The sequence below is a fragment of the Rhea pennata genome, chromosome 12 (assembly GCF_028389875.1).
Source record: "Rhea pennata isolate bPtePen1 chromosome 12, bPtePen1.pri, whole genome shotgun sequence".
Lineage (NCBI taxonomy): Eukaryota > Metazoa > Chordata > Aves > Rheiformes > Rheidae > Rhea > Rhea pennata.
In genome coordinates, this window is record NC_084674.1 from 23,840,972 (window position 1) to 23,860,178 (window position 19,207).

Here is a 19,207-nt window from a genome sequence, read left to right on the forward strand (position 1 = left end):
CATCGGATGTACCTGTGTCTGCATTCAGAGATTGCTGTCTTCATGTTAAGGTCTTGCTTTGCTGGGTTTGGCTGTGCTTCTGTGCTGTGTCCTCCCCCATTCGCCGGCTGGACTTGAGCTGAGTCTTTTTGCCAATCTTTTCAACACAGAGAGCAGACTGTCTCCAGTGCTGTGGGCTGTCGTTTCCTGGCCGTCATGCACCCCTCCTGTGCATGGAAACACCCCTCTGTGCATCAGGGAACTGCCCTAAGACAGGGAAGGAGTCACCTGCACATCCTCATGCAGCTGCTGTCTGTGTCCTGACTTCTCAGCACAGCCTCATCCCGCGATGGAATAACCTTTCTGCTGGAGAATGGCCCAGGAGGCCCCGGAGGACATTTCAGTTTCATTAGTGCTCCAGCAATTAATATTTTAAAAGGCTGCCTGCCTGCAGCACCTAGTGACAGCCTCCATGCACGTATATGTGTCCTGAAATCCTTCCGCTGGTGGCTGAGCAGTTGGGAGGAATGCAGCTTGTTGTGATGCTGGGAGGCAGAAAGATGTTTCTCCAGGCTTATGCAAGTGCACAAGGAGGCCCTGTAGCTCCACCAGTTGGTACGAACCTTTGAGCTTGCTGCATATCCGTGAACAGAAAGGAGCTGACAACTTCTTCACAGGACCCAAGGATTTTATTTGACCTCTGCCCACCAGGTTCCCTTTTCCTATCCCAAAGACTAAAGCTGCTGCAAAGCTTCAGCTTTCTGTCTGTGCTGTGTTAGCCCAGCCAGGCACTTCCACCTTGTCACCCATCTCGGTCCAGGGGCCCTTATGTGGTGTCCAGGCTTTGGCAGGTATTTTAAGGCAGAGAATGCGTCAGGATTGCCTGAATGGGACCTGCTGTCTGTCTGCAAGCCTAGCACAACTCAGAGGTCCCCATGATGCCCACAGCTCCATCCCCAACGGGCATCCCGCCGCTTCTGCCTGATGGCATCAGCAGTCTGCTCCTGTGCTCCTCCAGCTGCCCGCAGCAACACCGGAAGGCTTTGGAGACAGTGCCACCTTGGGAAAGCCCCACACCTGATGGCTTTGTCCTCTGGCTTCTCCGCTTGCTCCCTCCCAGGACCCACAGCATGTGTGCAGTGGCCGTGACTCTCACTCCTTCCCTCTCTTTGCCCTCACACACCAAGGCAGAGGTTATTTTAGACTGCAAACTGCTGAGCAAAGAGCAAGAGTAATTCTCAGAAGGCCTCTGCTTTGGGGGGAGTAGCCCCCTTTTGCAGGTAGAGAAACTGAGGCACGAGCCGGTGAAGTCCCTCCTCACCTCTGCGCCGGATGTGCCCCGCAGCTGAAAGCCAGGCTGCGGAGGGGCCGGGTGCTGAGCATCTCTGAACGGCTGTCTGCGGAGAGGCGGGTGACGCGGGGAGAGCTTGGGCACCCCTTGCCTTTCAGCCCATGTCCGGGAGCCTCGCAGGCCTGGCAGAGCGGGCGCAGCGTGGCAGAGCTCCAGCAGGCACCTGGCTGCTGCCCGGCCTCTTTTCTGCTGAGAATTTGGCTGCGATTCGGGGGGGGAAAAAAATGTCCTGAGCAGAGTGCAATTGGGAAACAGGCGCTTCTGAGCGTTTCTAGCTTGGCCTGGTCTCAACGGATTTCTGCAAAGCCAGCAGCAGCCCCGAGGCCACTCTTCTGCCAAATTTCAAAGCCCTGCTGCAAACTACATGAGGACTGAAAGTGTTTTTCCAGCAGTTAATGGTGTTTCTCTGCTGGCACACACGAGGCCAGCCTGACACTTGGCTTGCTGCCACTCCTGGTAATTATTCATAGAAAGTGCCCTTTCTGTTACTTCCATCCTATTTATTACGGTTTTATATAAACGTGGCTTTCTCAGTGCATGAGGGAACATGTGCAAACGAATCTACATTTCTGCAAAAACAGTGCACAGAAGGGGCACCCCAGTAATGCTGGCAAAACCCTGATTCCTGGCCAGTCCCCGGGGAAAAGGTGACCTACTGGGAGCCTGCATTCCTCAGCTGGAAAAAGTACCCCGGACCCAACCCCTGGATGGATGACATTTTGGGGATGGCTCTGCTAGTCCATGTTGGTCCAGCCCTGGCAGCCTCTGGGTGCTGCTCCACTGAGGGGTTTGACAGCATCCCTGCTCCTGTGTTGGTTCAGGCAGGCACTGGCTCTCCCAGCAAGGAGTGGCTTGGGACTGGGGTGACGCCTGCCAGCACAAGGTGATGCTGGGCTGTGGGCAGAGCTCCTTGGCACACAGAAGAACTCCTCAAAACGTCCCTGAGAGGCTACATTCACACGCAGGGAGCCTCTGCTGGGGACAGCCACTGAGGAGGAACCACTCTCAAGCTGCCATAGGTGTCCTGCATGGTCTCCCTGCTCTCTGGCTGGCAAGCACAGACGTGGCATGGGGTGTTCTTGAAGCCAGGGTCTTCCTAGGCTTGGGTGCCCAGATCCAATGCCCCTTGGTGGAATCTGTGCTGGGGTGAAAGGCAATCCAGAGAGCAGGAGTTGCTGCCCAACCCTCCCCAGCAGCGCACATGCCTTGAAGCAGCTCTGCCAGCACCTGTGATGATTAACACGTCTTTGCTTTGCTTCCTAGATGGCCTCTTTGCAGTCGAGCCCGCTGACGCGCAAGGTGAAGCGCACGTTGCCCAGCCCACCACCCGAGGAGGCTCACCTGCCCCTGGCCAGCCAGGCTCACCCCCAGATGTACCTGTCAAGCCTGGCACCAAAAGGCCTGGCCGGCCCTGCTGTGCAGGTCACCAAGGCCAGCCTGCTCAAGGACATTGACCGTGACCTGAAGCTGGTGGAGCATGAGTCCACAAAGCTGCGTAAGAAGCAAGCCGAGCTGGACGAGGAGGAGAAGGAGATCGATGCCAAGTTGAAATACTTGGAGCTGGGAATTACGCAGCGGAAGGAATCTCTGCTGAAGGACAGGAGCGTGAGGGACTACCCCTACCTGAGGTGCCTGGGGGAGAACAGGGACTACATGTCTGACAGTGAGCTCAACAACTTGCGCCTGTCCAGTTATGACAGCGGGAGCTTGCTGACGCGGCCAAGCGCCACACCAGCAAACCAGTACACTGACTTTGCTGGTGCACCTTACACTTCTGCATCCTCCTACAGCCCCTACCAGTACCCGGCAGGGCTGCCCACCCCCCAAGGCCCCACTGCCTTTCAGCAGACACGATTGCAGCCTCCCCACTACCCCACAGTGAGCACCTCTCAAGACGGCTTCCAGGCTGCGCAGCTGCCTGCCTATGCCTCACCGAGCACCTTCCAGGCCCATGGTTTTGCCCCCAGCACCACCTACCAGGCGGACCTAGGTGTCCAGAGCCAGCAAGGTTTCCAGCCGCCCAATCACTACCAAACCCAGACCACCTACCCCAATGCCACAGCTGGGCCGTCAGCTCAAAACACGCTCTTCCAAACCCAGGCAGATGTGCATGCCCTGCACCAGAAGCCACGGCAAACCTCTCTTGCCGACTTGGAGCAAAAGATCCCCACCAATTACGAAATCATTGGTGGGCCCACAGTGGCCATCTCTTCTACAGCCCCTGAAGTCGCCTTCAGCACCACGACGGTGACCAGCAGCTATGACCAGTACAAGGCCCCTGAGGCTCGGCTGGCTGACAGAGCCAGTGTCACACAAAGCCCTTCAGCCAGTTACTCATCAGAGTCCCTCTACACGAACCTGGAGCAGAGCATTCCCCGTAACTATGTGATGATCGATGACATTAGTGAGCTAACCAAAGAGAGCCCGGCAGGGGACAGCCAGAAAGTGGACCCACAGGGCCAGAGTGCTAACGGCCGCCACGGCAAAGAGAAGAGCGAGCTAGCGGATCCTGAGAGTTCCAGCAGACCCTGCTGCTACTCCAAAGCGGAGGAAGAGTCTGAGGAGGACATGTACGACCACCATGGCGCTGACCATCGAGGGAAGAACAGCTACCACAGAGGCCCAGAGAGCAATGGCAAGATGCCAGGGAGCTCTGGGGGTTCATCCTACTACTACGGGGACAGTGACTATCGTCATCCCTCACGGGTGGACAAGCATGGATCTGGCATGGCAATGCCGAAGCATTCTTCCAAAAACTTGGCTCCCGCCGTGGTCTCCTCAAAACGCAGCAAGCACAGGAAACAGGGCATGGAGCAGAAGATCTCAAAGTTCTCTCCCATTGAAGAAGCCAAAGACGTGGAGTCAGACCTGGCCTCCTACACAGTGACGACATCAGTCAGCAGCAGCAATGTGGCCTCCCGGGCGAAGAAGCTGCAGGATGAGATCACTTATGGCCTCAAGAAGAATGTATATGAGCAGCAGAAGTACTATGGCATGTCCAGCAGGGACTTGGTGGATGAGGAGGACCGAGTCTACTCTGCCGGAAGCAGGACCCGCTCATCTGGCTACGGGATAGAAAAGTCATCCAGCCGTGACGTGAGCAGCCGGAGCAAGTCCTATGACAGGGAGAGCGTGGAGCGGTCTCAGAAGGGCAGCTCCAAGCCTTCGTCCCTTAGCATGAGTCAGAGCCGCGGGAGGACTCCCGTTCGCACGCAGGCCTCAGAAGAGGAGAGCCCAATCAGCCCCTTGGGAAAGTCCATGGGGGTGTCGCGCTCCTCTGGTGGCCCCGGCCCACAGTCCGGGGGCGACCCCTGCTCCCAGTTCTGTTCCAGCCACTCGTTGCCTGATGTGCAAGAACACATCAAAGATGTGCCAAGGAATCACTCTTACAAGCACGAGGAAGGTTACGTCATGGACGATTCCCATTGTGTTGTTTCAGACAGCGAAGGTAACAGCTACCTGTGGTGATCCACCCCAGAGCATGGTGATTCCCCGGGGCATGCTCGTACGGTCATAAGCAAAGACACTCTCACGGCCTCAGTTTGCTTGACATGTGCCTTCCTCCCTTTTCCAGTCTTTGTCCTGGGTGTTTTGTGTTAGCAGGTCCTGTGCAGTGCTTGCTCGATGCCCTGCCGTATCCATGTCCCGTCCTGTCTCTTGCTGGCGCGGGCTCTGGTCGTGCTGCGGCGGGGTGTCCTGTATGTGTGTGATAAGCTGCTTGCCTTCTTTTATTTCATTGCATGGCTTCAGCCTGGTCTGCACTCACGCCTGTGGAGCGAGAGATTGACTGTGGTTTGTTTTTGGTTTCTGAAGCCTATCATTTGGGTCAGGAGGAGACAGACTGGTTTGATAAGCCAAGGGAAGCGCGGTCAGAGAGGGTAAGGCACTACGGTGGCCACTCTTCCTCGCAGAAGAGACCCCCAGTAAAACACACCTACCACGATTACGACGAGCCTCCAGACGAAGACCTGTGGCAGCACGATGATTACCCGCCGCCGCAGCACTCCTCCTCCCGAGAGCACCGGCACCACGGGGAGTACGGGCGGCACGCGGCCTCCTCCCGCCACGCCAGCGACGAGCAGCCCCGGCGGTCGGCCAAGCAGCACCCGCGGGAGCAAGGCCGCCACGAGTCCCGCGGTCACGCGCAGCCAGCCTCCCAGAAGAAGGCTCAGCAGCCTGAGCCCCGAGCGCAGGCAGCCTACGGCCCCGGCTCCTCCGAGTACCCCCAGCAATCCCGCCCGGCTGCTCACCACCACGGCGCCGAGACCCAGAAATCTCAGAAGCCCTCGCAGCCGCACGGGCCGCCATCCCAAGGGCAAAAAGCAGAGCCTCACCTGCAGCAGCCACAAGCCCGGCAGCAGCAGGGAGCTCAGCAGCTGGCCCGGCAGCAGCCGCCGGCAGCCCGGCCGGCCGGCCAGCAGCCGGCAGGGCCGTCGCAGCCAGAGGCGAAGGGCAGGATGCAGGGACCTCCTGCTTCTAGGCCATCGCAGCAGCAGCCGAGCCCAGCCCCGGCTCCGGGGAAGCCCCCGGCCACGCTTCATGCACAACCAGGCGGTCACCAAGCAACACCGGTAAGTATGGGCTCTGCCAGGCTTGGCTGCCTCCCTTCTCTGGGGCTGCTCTTAGGAGCACCCCAGCTCGCTGGCGGTGCAGGGCAGAGCCGAGGCCCGGGGATGGGGTCGGATGAGAGGGATGGAGCCTCCCCAAGTTTTGTGCATCTGCCCCATGGCAAGGTCAGGGCTGCTGTCTGCCAGCTTCTCTCTTCAGCAAAGCCTGAAGAAGACACTGGGACAGGGAATGCAGGGAAGGCAGTCAGAGGGAAGGTCAGAGGAGCCGTGGTGACTGCAAGGGCAAGTTACATCCCACACATGTGCTCCAGCTTGCTGAAGCACCCACAGCTGCCCCAGGCAGCTTGATGCACCCCAGAGAAGATCTGGGGAGATGATATGGCCATGTCCTGCCTTGCTTGCTGGCTTGGGGCCAGTTTCCCCGGAGTGTTTTGGGGAGAGGAGGTTTTCTCAGGGAGCAAGGCCCGGGCATCATCACAGCAAGCACCAAGTCACCGGCCACACCGCCACCCTGCTGTGCTGCTCACCCCCATGGCCACATTCCCCTGCTCATCGAGGGGGAAAGGCCAAGGGACACTGAAAGCTGTTTTCTGTGTTTCAGCCAAAAGCGGAGCAGATGGACACATCCAAGCCCACAGCGAAAGTGCCACAGCAACAGGGGAGAACGCCGGTGGCTCAGCCTCTGGGAGCAGCAGGAGGTTAGTCTACCCAGGGGCATGGGGCTCAGGCCACCCTAGCTGGGGCTGGAGCCCCATTGCAGGCTCTTGCCACCTGGGAGCAGAGCTGGGGCCAAGTCAGGGTGCCCTGTCCCGCTGGGCTCCCCATGGTTGCCTGCCACAGCCTCCCTGAGGTGCCAGCCTGTCACCAACCGTGTCACCTGCTCGGTGCCACCCCATGACCTACCAAGCTCCCTGCTCAGGCAGCATTGCATGAGGACCTGCCCCAACTCCTTCTCACTGGCCTGGGGCAAATAGCCCATCCTGGGCCCCGGCAGCCCCTAAGCCTTGGCGTGAGGATCTGCTCTCCAGGCTCACCTGGGCTTAGAGAGCTTTCCTCAGCCATCCAGGACAGGTTGCCCAGCGGGGCTGTGGAGTCTCCTTCTCTGGAGATATTCAAAGCCCGCCTGGATGCAACCCTGTCTAACATGCTCTAGGTGACCCTGCTGAGTGGGGGGGTGGGGGTGGACTAGATGATCTCCAGAGGTCCCTTCCAACCTTACTGATTCTATGGTTTGTCCCCCCAGCAGACAGCAAGGTTGGTCAGAAGGCAGCTGGGCCGCGTCCTCCTGCCGGCACAGTGGCTGGACAGCCTGGGATGGAAGGAGAGAGCGTTTTCTCCAAAATCCTGCCAGGAGGGGCAGCAGAACAAGCAGGCAAACTGACTGAAGGTAAGGGCTGCTCCCTGGGACTGGAGGCAGGGAGCTGCGGCATGCTGCTCTCTTCAGCCGTGGGAGAAGCCTGCTTGCAGCCAAAAGGATGAGCTGCTCCTACAGTTTGAGAGGGGCAAAGGCATGCTGGAGTGCCCCCACCCCGCCCCGACCTTGCTGGGGACATGGGGTAACAGGGGGACTGCGGCCCGCTGGGGACAGGAGCACATGCCCCTCGCAGGGCATGGCAGCCCCCCCGCCCCCCCCCCCCCAGGGCTGTCCCTTGCAGTCTGGCCAGGCTCTCTCCGAGCCTGCTTTGGCCCTTTGCAAACTCGAGTCTCATCCACACGTGGAGACTGGCCCGCTGCGGGGGCACGCAAGTGGCAAAGTCATTCCAGCTCCAAGCAGGATGCCGCAAAACTAATGTGACGCCGAGAGGAATGATTAACCTTCTGGTAGTGAGCAGGACATGAGCAGCAGGAGCTTTCAGGAGGTTGGCCAGGTAATCCCACGGGGCACAGGAGCGAGGGCAGAGATGGGGTACGGCTCCTTCCCCTAGCTCCCAGTCGACCCTGAACGCAGAGGGGAGACAGGTGGGCGCAGGCTGCTGCCCACGGCATGGTGCCCGCCTGAGCCACAGCACCCACAGATCCTCCCCAGCCTGCCTGGCACGCAACCGTAACGGGACCCATCGCCCACGTGCGTTGGGTGGGAAGGGGGCTTGTGTGGCAGCTCCGGGGTCTGCTGGGGACCCGTGGGCAGGAGCGCTCACACCTCTTGTGGCTTTTCTCTGCAGCGGTGTCGGCTTTTGGCAAGAAATTCACTTCGTTCTGGTGAGAGAACGGCACAAGGTGAGTTGCGTGTCTCCCCTCCCAGCCCTTTTGCCCTGCTGCAGGACACCACAAGCATTCCCAGCAGCGGGGCGACAGGCACTAGCGTCTCCTTGGGTGGGTAGTGGTAGGGATGCCCCGAGTATTTCTCCGCGCCCTGGCTCTGCCCTGACAGCTCCTCCTCCTGCTTCCCGCCACAGGAGTTTGGGAAGCGAGTGGAGATCTAGTCATTGCAAGTGGAAAAACCTATGAAGAACCCAGTGAATTCAGCATGCAGCGCTGGACTCTGAGTATAACAGTGAGTGTCCCGGGGCAGAGCCAGGCCTGCTGGTTCCCCTCGCACCCCACGAGCCCTCTGAGGGCCCCCACAGCATCCCTTTCCCTGTGAGGTGCACACGGAGCTCTGCTGTGTTGTGCCTGATGTCCCCTGTGACTGGCCACACTCCTGGCCCGCCATGCCACCAGCTTTCTCCCGCCCTGCTGTTGTTGGGATGGTGGGAGGAGGTGTTCACTGGGACCCCAAGAGGCACAGCAGAGTGGAGCACGGGCCACAGGGACCTGCTCTGCATGCAGGGGGGTTCGGGCGTGTTTGGGACAGCAGCCCAGCAGGGTCTGCGGGACAGTAGCTGATTGAGGGTGGCACGTGCAATGCCAGAAGGGGCCGAGGGTAGCAGGAAGGTTGGACAGGTTTGGAGCTGGGGGCCACGAGCAGGGAACTGGCGCTGCATGGTCCAGGAGATGGCAGTGCCCTGGCGCTTGGAGCAGAAGGAGAGAGAAGGAAGATGGCAGAAGCACCCTGCTGCTGAGCAGGACCGGCAAAGCCCTGGCAGCCTTGGGGGGCCCAGTGCAGCCCTTTCCCCTTCGCAATGGGGCACTTGTCCTCCTGCCTGGTTGCCTGTTCTTGTCACAAAACGCCTGCGCATGTAGGCCCAGAGCCAGCAAGCGGGGGGACTTGGCCCCATTTCCTCTGTCTCTGCAGCACTGTGTGGGCTGATCCTGCTCCGGACACTTCTGCAGACACCAGCTTTGCCGGGATAGTTTGGGCGGCTCAAGCCGTTTCCTGGTGCTCATGAGTTCTGGTCTGGGAGCTTGTCCAGCCGCGTAGGTGGTGGCAGCTGCTCCTCCGGCAACGTCTTCTGGGCTGGTGCCACTAGTTCGCTCCTGTTTGCTTTGTACAAGAGGGGATGTGTTCCCTGCAAGCCTCTCAAGGAAGACAACAGGACGTGTCGGGGAGGACAGTAATGTGGGGGCAGAGGAGCTGGGGATGGAGGTACCCCGTGCACTTGCTGCTCTTCAGCATCACTGTGGAGCGGTGGGGCAGCAGGTGGCCCTCTCGATGAGGGCATCATTGCACAGGGCGCGAAGGAAGCTCCGGCTAACACCTTTCTCTGTCTCTCTCTCTCTGTCTCTCACAAGCTTTTGAAAGCAGGGCAATCCCCTGGATGCTGGATCTCATGGAGCAAACAGTGGCTGAACCGGGGGCCCGGCAGATGACCCAGAGCACTTGCCCTCCACGTCTGGCAAGCAGAGCCTGCGCGGTGGCTCCGGCGCGGCACGGAGCGAGCTGTAGGAACGGTCGGGCAGGCGCGCTTTCCACCTCCGAGGCTGCCCGCAACGGGACGGGCCTGATCCAGACCGTCATGTCACGTAGGTGGGGCTTGACCCTGCCACGGGCCCCCATATGCCGAGGGGCTGAGTTGGAAACTGTGGCCCTTTCTCAAGATTATACGCAGAGTTGCTCCCTCTGAATCTGAAGTCTAGCGTCTTCATAGGTTTTTCCCTCTCTGAGCCATGTGTGAGTTGAGGGCTGGGAGCTGCAGGCTCCGTTTCTCCTTCACATTCCAGTTTGTCCCACCGGTCCCTCGCGTGCACGGGGCCCTTCCCCGTGCCACCCCTGCACTGGAAACCGCTCCGACCCCAAGCTGGGGATTAGGAGAACTTCAGTTAGGACCTAACACTGTTTCATTACTGAAATAAGAGGCCATAGGACTCTGAAAGGCAGCGCGTAAGTGGGCTGGCCTTTCCCAAAGCAACCGCCGGCCAGGCACGTGTCTCAGCACGCAAAGCCAACCTGAAGCCATTCTAAAGCATTCAAACGGCAGTGCTTTCCATTGTACCGGCACGCAGTGCTCCAGGCCGCCTGGGGATCCTTTTTCTTTAAAGAACAGCCTTAATCATCCCACTTTGATTTCTGTGTATACCTCATCCGCACCGGGAGGGGATGCGGGGCTTCCTTGTTGGGGGGGGGGTCCTTTCCAGTTTTCTTTGGTTTCTTTGGGTTTCTTCGTGTTTTTTTTTTGTTTGTTTGTTTTCTTTCTTTCTTTTTTACTTTATACCAACTCCGCTTTCCTCTTTGCTTTGTACGATGAGTTAACACATGGGCTGTTGTCTGTAGAAGCAATAGAGTGCAGAAGGCTATAAAAGAGCACAATCCGTGGAACAAGATCAGGAGAGCTTTGCCTCTGCCAATATCCTTCCTATTACTGTGCAATTCAAGTCCTTCTTAAGCCATTACGCGTGGGCATGCTCAGAACGATGGAGAAGCGACTCAGAGCAAAAGCTCGCTTACCCCACCAGGAGGAGGTTTCTCAGCCCCGGGGCCTGGGATCCCAGAAGGAAACCAAACGAGACAGCTCGTTTCACTGTAAAGAACTCAGCCAGTGTACAGACGCTTCGGTTCTCATTTGTGCGTGTCGTCAGCTTCCTGCCAGTCTCTCTCTCACGCTGAGCATGTTCCAACAGCAGTTCGTTGGTGTGACCCACTCCCCCCGCGGGTAGCAGCGACTGATTCTCATGTCTAATGTTCTATGCAATGAAATACACCACTTAAGAACAAGACCTGTTAATAGTTAATAAGTTCAATGTTATGTATAAGGGTTTAATTGCAAACGTGCTGCTGAGCAACTGGATAACTATCAACCACCTGTGCATATGAAGTTTAAGTTAGTGGCATGTTCGACCCACGGAGGGCCACTTTGCCAAAGGGTAGCCATAGAGCCCGTGACTGTCTGTCCTGTCGTAGAGCATGGCTTGCTACTTCTCTGCACGGTTTCATCTACGTTTAAATGCTTGCCGTTCTTTGCCTGGAGTTTTCTTTTTCTTTTCCATCAGTTCATCACCTGTATTGAATGCTCTTAGCAGATTTACGCACTTGTTATTGAGGAGCTGGTGGTCCCGATATGACATGCAAGCAGCCCTGGCCCTGCCGCAGGCCCCTTGTAGCGGACTGGGCTCTGACGAACCTGCAGCGTGAGGCTGGAGGGAGAGGCCCAGTCCTTAGCACAGGGGCTGCGGGACAGGGTGACTTAGCGGGTAATGCTCTCCCCAGGTGCCCCCCCCACACACACACCTAGGGCAGGTATTTTGGGGAGGGGGTCTGCCAGCCTGCCGCAAGGCTCTGCCGGCCAGGCAGCCCTGCTCGCAGCCTCCCCAGCCCGCCCGGTGCCAGCTGCCCTGCCAACGACAAGTGCGTAGCCCGAGGATGCTTCTCCCGGGCTCCGGGTCCGCCCCATTCCCTGCCGGGGGTCTCAGCCACAGCCCCTGCTGCTCCTAGCGCTGTAAATACTTGTATAGTGTGTAAAATCGCACGTGGGACCGAGAACACCCCCCCCACCATCGCCAGGGCCCATCTCACTGCCTAGCACATCCGCCAGCTTGCCTCCGCGCGGGATGGGAGCGGGTGCCCGCGGCCCCGCCGCTGGCCCCGGCCCCTCTCCGGCGCAGAGCCTCCCGGCATCGCCCGAGTTGTGGCTGTCTGCTACCCCTCACCCCCCCCCCCGCCTCCCTCCTCCCCGGCGCGTTGTGTCTGGGTGTTCGCTTGGGTCCAAGGGGGGGGGGGGGCGGGAGGGGGGGAGAGGGGATGGGACGCGACTGTATGTACAGAACACAAACCACCGAGCAAAGCGCAGCCCACGAAGAAGTTTACAGCGGTAAGTGCAACGCCGGGCGCCCTCCCTCCGAACATTGTGACGGTGTGCGTGTCTGCTGTGCTCCGTGAGATCTGTAGTAACCCGTGTACCGCCGCTGTATCGTGACTCCGTACAAGAAGTTGCCCCTACCAGGTATTTCTGTGGGAACAGAATAAAAGGACTTGATATAAATCACAGACCGTCTTCGCTTCGTGCCTGCCTCGCAGCGAGCTCGGTGTGTCTGAAAGGGGTTTCCTGGCTGCTCCCGGCACCACGCGGAAGGGCTGGCGCAGGGGCAAGGGGGGGCCAGGCCGGGCTAGCAGTGGCTAGCAGAGGAACGGGGCCTGCTGGCAAGGAGCCCCCAGGGCAGCGGCGCCATCCGGCTGCTCTCGCAAAGCAGCCGGCGGGTCTCTCGCTCTGCCCCGCCGCCGCACCCTGCCCGCGGTCCGGGGGCCCGCAGATCCCGGGCGCCCTGGGCCGGGATCGCTGGGCGAGCGCCCGCCGGGCGGCGGGGGCGAGGGCCCGGCCGGCCCGGGCCGGCTGGGCAGGGAGGCGCGGGAAGGCGGGCGAGACGCGCGTTGCGGAGCCGTCGCCGCTCTCCGCAGGGCCCGGCCCGGCCCGAAGGCCCGGGCGGCTCGGGCAGCGGAGCAAAGCCGCCGCCCTGCCGGAGCGAACGGGAGCCCGCGGACGAGCGGGCGGCCCCGCCGCTTGGCAGGCGGCAGCCGTACACTGCCCGCAAGCAGCATTATCGCGCATATACCAGCACCCACTATCAGCAGCCTTCCGCCGCGGCCCCGCCCGCCCGGCCCGGCCCGGCCCCGGCCCGGCCCGCGGCGCGCAGCTCCCCGCCGCGGCGCCGCCCGCGAACCCCAGGGGGCGCCGCCGCGCCCCGCGCGCCGCAGCCAATGGGAGGCGCCCGCCCCGCGCCGCCCCCCCGGGCCCGGAAGTGCCCGTGTCGAGCCCGACCGCGAGCCGCCGCCGCGACATGGAGCAGCCGGTGAGGGGCTAGGGGGAGAGGGGGGGAGCTGTGACGTCACTGCCCCGGCACCCCGCCCCCTGCGTTCCCCCCCCCCAACCCGGGTACCTGCGGCCCTGCGCCGCCCCCCACCCCGCACTTCCCCTACCCCTCCCCGGGGCCGCGGTAATTGCCCCCCCCCGGTACCCCGGTTTATTGTCCCCGCCCGGTCTCCCAGTAACTGCCCCCCTCCACACCGTGCTAATTGCCCCCCCCCCGGTACCAGCACTTGCTCCCCAGCTCCCCAGCACTGCCCTCCGGTACCCGGGGATTGCCCCCCCCACGTGCCACCAGTAACTGCCCCTGCAGACCTGCCCCCCCCGTGTACCCCAAGCCCCCGGCACTGCCCCCCGGTACGTGGGGATTGCCCCCCCCACGTACCCCCAGTAACTGCCCGTGCAGACCTGCCCCCGCCGTGTGCCCCAACCCCCCAGCACTGCCCCCCGGTACCCGGGGATTGCCCCCCCCACGTACCCCCAGTAACTGCCCCTGCAGACCTGCCCCCCCCCTGTGTACCCCAACCCCCCAGCTCTGCCCCCCGGTGCCCGGGGATTGCCCCCCCACGTACCCCCAGTAACTGCCCCTGCAGACCTGCCCCCTTCCGTGTACCCCAACCCCCCAGCACTGCCCCCCGGTACCCAGGGATTGCCCCCCCCACATACCCCCAATAACTGCCCGTGCAGACCTGCCCCCCCCCCCGTGTACTCCAACCCCCAGCACTGCCCCCCGGTACCCAGGGACTGCCCCCCCCACATACCCCCAGTAACTGCCCCTGCAGACCTGCCCCCCTCCGTGTACCCCAACCCCCAGCACTGCCCCCCGGTACCCGGGGACTGCCCCCCCCCACATATCCCCAGTAACTGCCCCTGCAGACCTGCCCCCCCCCGTGTACCCCAACCCCCAGCACTGCCCCCCGGTACCCGGGGACTGCCCCCCCCACATACCCCCAGTAACTGCCCCTGCAGACCTGCCTCCCCCATGTACTCCAACCCCCCAGCACTGCCCCCCGGTACCTGGGGACTGCCCCCCCCACATACCCCCAGTAACTGCCCCCCCAGCACTGCCCCCCGGTACCTGGGGATTGCCCCCCCCCCCCCGCAGATCTGTCCCTCCCCTCGTGCCCCAACACCCCCGGCCCTGCCCCGCGGGTGCCCCCCCCCCCCCCCCCCGCGGCCCAGCCTCGCCGTCCCGCACGCAGGCGCCGTGCAGCGCGGAGGAGATCGCGGCGCAGTACCGGGAGCTGAGCCAGCGCCCCGCGCTCAGCGCCGCCTGCGTCGGCCCCGACGTCACCACCCGGTACGGCGGCAAATACTGCAGCCTCCACACCGGTACGAGGCCCTGAGCGGGGTGGGGGCGCGGGGGGGGGGGAGAGGACCCCGGCGCGGGCCGCCGGCGCCCTGTTGGGGACCCCTCGATGCCCGGCTCACCCCGCCCCCCCCTGCAGAATGGTCACAGCGGGACCTGGAGCGAGCGGAGAACGTCAGGTTCTGCCGCCAGTACCTCGTTTTCCACGACGGCCAGTCCATCGTGTACTCCGGGCCTGCGGGCACCTGCTCCGAGATCAAGGACGAGTGAGTCCCTGCGCTGCCTGCCCGGGCGGCCGCGCAGCGTCACCGCCTCCCTCCGCTGCGGCCCTGGGCAGGGAGGCCGCTGGCCTCCCCGCGTCGCTGCCTCCGCCGTGCTCGGGGCACGGGGCTCACGGAGCACTTTCCCCCCCCTCCAAGGCTGCTGAGCAGGGAGTCTCCCAGCGGCACGCTGAAGGCTGTCCTGCGCAAGGTCCAAAGCAAGGATAAGGAGAAGCAGTTCCTGGAGGTGAGGACAAGGGCCGGGGCAGGGCCAGAGGCGAGACTTGGGCAGCGTAGGAGAAGGGGCAACATGCCAGCTCCAGCCCCAGCTGCTCCACGGTCCAGTTTGGGGTTGCCCATGCCCGGCGTCTCTGCCCCCAGGTCTGGGATCAGAACCGCAAGGTGAAGAGCATCAACTTGACGGCTCTGGAGAAGCACGGCAGCGTCTACGATGACGGTAAGGGGTGGACAGGAAAGGCCAGCAGCCCCAGCAGGTCCTGGCCTGGTTCATAGCTGATCCCGTTTCTCCAGGTCAGTTTGGATGCCTGTCCTGGTCCCACTCAGAGACTCACCTGCTCTATGTGGCCGAGAAGAAGCGGCCCAAGGCCGAGTCCTTCTTCCAGAGCAAAGCACCTGAGCTGGGCGGCTCCGCTGAAGAGGACCTGGGGCACCCGACGAAGCAAGATACGCCCATCAAGGTGGGGAGACCAGGGTGAAGATGTCCCTTCTGCCCTGAGCCAGCTCAGCCGCTGCTTGCCAGCTCTGGGCTGGCCTTGGAACCGTGCAGGTGCCCATGGCGTTGACAGGGTTGGCATTGCAGGGCGAGAAGTTCGTGTACTACGAGGACTGGGGAGAGACGCTGAGGACCCGCAGCATGCCCGTCCTCTGCGTGCTGGACATTGAGGGGAGCAGTATCTCCGTGCTGGAGGGCATCCCAGAGCAAGTCTCCCCTGGGCAGGTCAGCATGGGGAGCAGAGTCAACGTTTCATCTCACTTTGCCCTGGCGAAATGGTGGGGCTGCGTCTCTCCGTTGTCCAAGAGAAAAGAGATGAAGGGAAAGAGACGCCGGCCCTGGCTCCGGGCTGGACGGACCGTACCCAAGCCCTATCGCAGGGTAAGAGCTGCTCTTCTGTTCTGCCCGCAGGCCTTCTGGTCCCCCGGAGACACTGGGGTGGTGTTTGTGGGCTGGTGGCACGAGCCTTTCCGCCTGGGCCTGCGGCACTGCACCAACCGCCGGTGAGTCTTGCGGCGAGCCTGGCTTGGTGGGGGCTACCTGGACCCCCTTCCACTCCGCTCCTGCAGTGACAGCTCGTCTTTGCCCTCGCAGGTCCGCGCTCTTCTACGTGGACCTCGCGAGTGGGAAATGTGGTGAGTTATTCTCCCTTGCATCTCCTTGGTGCCCAAGGCCCTTGCACCCCCTTACCATCGCCTCATGCCCTTGCAGAGCTGCTCTCTGAAGACACCAAGGCCACGTGGTCCCCACGGCTCAGCCCTGACCAGTGCCGCATCGCCTACCTGGAGAACAGTGCCCTAGGCCCCCACCAGCAATGCAGCCGGCTTCGCATGGTGAGCAGTGCCCACAGGGTGCCAGGGCTCTGTCCCCAAGCCAGACATTGCAGGGTGACATTGTGGAGCTGGCAGTGCACCCCTGCCAGTGTAGGGACTAGCAGGTAGGTGGGAGCTGGGTCCACCTTCCATGGGCTGGAGCAGAGGTAGGTGGGCTGAGAGCCAGCAGAACTCATCACAGCCCTGCCGTCCTGTGTCTCCCCCAGTACGACTGGTACACCAAGCGCACCTGCACCGTGCTTGAGGCTGTGCCCCGGCAGACGCGGGGTGAGTAGAGCCAGGGCGGGGTGGCTGTGGTGGCCAGGAGGCCTGGTGGGTGCTGAGCCCTGCTGCTCTCGTTACAGGTGCTTTCCCAGGCATCTACTGCAGCGCTCTGCCAGGGCTGTGCTGGGCTGCCGACAGCCAGAGGCTCGTGTTGGACACAGCCCAGCGCAGCCAGCAGGTGAGGGGCTGTGGTGCCCAGGGTATGCTGCCCGCCCTAGTGTGGTGGGAGCTGGGTGCGCACGGGGTGGCACGAGGGGATGCCGTGTCCGGCACTCGGCTGATTTGGGGCTCTGCTGGACCCTGTCCTCGTGTTCCTAGGACCTCTTTGTGGTGGACACGCTGACAGGCACCGTGACCTCGCTGACAGCCGGTGAGTGGCACCTACCTGCCAGTCTGGCGGGGCCCTGGCAGTGCCGGGGTTTTGGGGGGGCCGGTCTCTTGCACATAGCCTGCAGGTCCTGAGCCCTCTCTTCCCCAGATGCTCCCCAGGGGAGCTGGTCTCTCCTCACCATCGACCGGGACCTGCTGGTGGCCAGGTTCTCCACCCCTAGCTGCCCCCAGACGCTGGTAAGGTGACGTCCCCATCCCCAGCACCCGCCGGTCCCTCTCGGCACTGGCACTGACGCGGCTCCCCACGCAGAAAGTGGCTCTCCTGCCCAGCGCGGGCCGGGAGGCCCAGGTGCAGTGGGTCTGCCTGCAGGACGTGCCCCCAGTGCCTGGCATCTCCTGGGCCGTGCGCACGCTGCAGCCTCTGCCGGAGCAGGACAACCCGCAATACAGTGAGTGACGGGCCGGGCCGGGCAAGCCGGGGCCTGGGCTGGGCTCTCCCGCCACGAAGGCCTGAGCGCCTCCGCTGCCTCCGCAGGGGGCCTGGATTTTGACGCCGTCCTGCTGCGGCCAAGTGAGGGCCCTGCAGCCCAGAAACCCCCGCTCGTCGTGATACCCCACGGTGAGGTTTTGCCCGCTTCCACCGCCACCCTGCTACCCGTTCCCCAGCCAGACTGCTTCACCCCCTTTGCCTTGTAGGGGGTCCCCACACTGTCTTTGTGGCCGAGTGGATGCTGTACCCGGCCGTGCTCTGCCGCGTGGGCTTCGCCGTGCTCCTGGGTGAGTCTGGCTGAGGGAGATGGAGCTGGTGGGCTCCGAGATGCCCCAGTACAGAGCCCCTGGAAGCCCCGCTCCTTTCCTGTAGGCCTGGGTCTCTGGGCACCCTGTTGGCAGGCCGGGGAGGGATGGGTGCCGCCTGGCAGGCAGTGTGCCTCGCGGTGCCTGGGGTGGGGGGAGCAAGGGCTGTGATGCTGTCTCTCCCAGTGAACTACCGCGGTTCGCTGGGCTTCGGCCAGGACAGCGTGGCCTCCCTGCCAGGCAACGTGGGCACCCAGGACGTGCAGGATGTGCAGGTACGGCCCTGGCGCACAATCTCTTCCCCGGGATGTCCCGTGCTGGGCAGCGGGGCCGCCTGTGCTCCTTGTGTGCTCTCCTGTCTGCCCTGTCGGCCCCTGGGTGCTCTGCGCGGTGTGGGAGAGCGGGGCCATCCCCACGCGCGCGGGCACGTCCCTGCCTCAGCGGCTGTGCCGTGCCGTTGCAGCACTGCGTGGAGCAGGTGCTGCAGGAGGAGGCGCTGGACTCCACCCGAGTGGCGCTGGTGGGCGGCTCACACGGAGGCTTCTTGGCGTGCCACCTCATCGGGCAGTTCCCCGACACCTACCGGGCCTGCGTGGTCCGCAACCCCGTGGTGAACATTGCCTCCATGGTCACCACCACCGACATCCCCGACTGGTGAGTACCGCAGCCCCCAGCCCTGCTGCGAGCCGCCGGCCTGGCGCACGGCCCCCGGCCCGACGTGGCTCTCGCCCCACAGGTGCCTGACAGAGATAGGGCTGCCCTACGTGCCTGACGCCCTGCCAGACCCAGCCCAGTGGACAGAGATGCTGCACAGGTCGCCCATACGCTACGTCGACCGGGTAGGTGCAGCCGCGGTGCCTGTCCTGTCCTTGCAGCTGGCTCGTGGGTGCTGGGCCTGAGGCCGGGTCGCTCTCCTGCAGGTCCGCGTGCCCGTGCTGCTGATGCTGGGGGAGGATGACCGGCGTGTGCCCCCCTGGCAGGGGCTGGAGTATTACCGTGCTCTCAAGGCCTGGGGCATCCCCACACGGTGAGTGCGGTGGGTGGTTTCCGGGGGGCTGGACGTGGTGGGTACAGCTCTGACCCCTCTCTCCTCCCTTTCAGGTTGCTCTGGTACCCGAACAACAGCCACGCTCTGGACGGAGTTGAGGCCGAAGCCGATGGTTTCATGAACGTGGCACTGTGGCTGCTCAAATACCTGTGGTGCTGAGGACACGCCGGTGCCGCCGAGCCGCAGCCCCCCAATAAATGGCATCGCTCCACCAGCACAGGAGCTGTCTCTGATGGCAATGTCATCTGAGCGTGCCGTACGCCTTGTGAGCAAGCCATGCACCCTGCAGCCATGCTAGGCCCCCCACCGTGGGCACCCCGTGCGGCCTGGGGCCACGCCACGCAGCTGGTGAGTGGGTCACGCAGCCCACCACGAGCGGGCCGCGCGCCAAACACTGCAAGCCGGCGCATGGGGCCGGGCACTGACCCAGTGCACATCGCAAGATGCCTGGTTCCTGTACTACAAGGACTGGGGGAAGGTGCTGAGCACCCACAGTGGGCCTGTCCTCTGCACGCTGGACAGAGAGGAGAGCAGTGTCACAAGAGCAGGGGTAATCCTGCCCCCCCCCCCCACCCCAGGCATGGCAGGGCCAGGCTCCTTTGAGCTGACCTCCTCCTCCTCC

General features: G+C 62.8%; 2 protein-coding genes and 1 long non-coding RNA gene across 3 annotated transcripts in view; 2 read left to right on the forward strand and 1 right to left on the reverse strand.

Annotated features, from left to right (window-relative positions):
• Positions 1 to 9,624, forward strand: part of BSN (bassoon presynaptic cytomatrix protein) — a 143,604-nt gene extending 133,980 nt beyond the window's left edge. The window contains exons 8-14 of the mRNA XM_062585922.1: positions 2,594 to 4,778; positions 5,144 to 5,901; positions 6,500 to 6,596; positions 7,142 to 7,285; positions 8,061 to 8,115; positions 8,295 to 8,392; positions 9,511 to 9,624. Coding sequence (XP_062441906.1) covers positions 2,594 to 4,778; positions 5,144 to 5,901; positions 6,500 to 6,596; positions 7,142 to 7,285; positions 8,061 to 8,101 — 3,225 coding nt within the window. The 3' untranslated portion in view covers positions 8,102 to 8,115; positions 8,295 to 8,392; positions 9,511 to 9,624. The remainder of the gene's footprint in view (positions 1 to 2,593; positions 4,779 to 5,143; positions 5,902 to 6,499; positions 6,597 to 7,141; positions 7,286 to 8,060; positions 8,116 to 8,294; positions 8,393 to 9,510) is intronic.
• A 1,343-nt stretch (positions 9,625 to 10,967) lies between these two features.
• LOC134145808 (uncharacterized) lies at positions 10,968 to 12,816 on the reverse strand. Its single transcript, XR_009959691.1, has 3 exons — positions 12,773 to 12,816; positions 11,986 to 12,161; positions 10,968 to 11,349 (listed from the first exon to the last, which is right to left on the reverse strand). It is a non-coding gene; the product is annotated as an uncharacterized LOC134145808 (long non-coding RNA).
• A 129-nt stretch (positions 12,817 to 12,945) lies between these two features.
• On the forward strand, positions 12,946 to 18,802 carry APEH (acylaminoacyl-peptide hydrolase). The gene is made up of 22 exons (XM_062585440.1): positions 12,946 to 12,999; positions 14,216 to 14,345; positions 14,462 to 14,588; positions 14,742 to 14,829; positions 14,964 to 15,039; positions 15,114 to 15,280; positions 15,403 to 15,540; positions 15,727 to 15,818; positions 15,910 to 15,950; positions 16,027 to 16,148; positions 16,355 to 16,415; positions 16,493 to 16,590; positions 16,731 to 16,782; positions 16,891 to 16,979; positions 17,053 to 17,191; positions 17,278 to 17,361; positions 17,439 to 17,519; positions 17,724 to 17,812; positions 18,001 to 18,191; positions 18,274 to 18,376; positions 18,458 to 18,564; positions 18,639 to 18,802. The coding sequence occupies exons 1-22, from the start codon at positions 12,988 to 12,990 to the stop codon at positions 18,742 to 18,744; spliced, it is 2,193 nt and encodes a 730-aa protein (XP_062441424.1). The 5' UTR covers positions 12,946 to 12,987; the 3' UTR covers positions 18,745 to 18,802.
• The last annotated feature ends 405 nt before the right edge of the window (positions 18,803 to 19,207 follow it).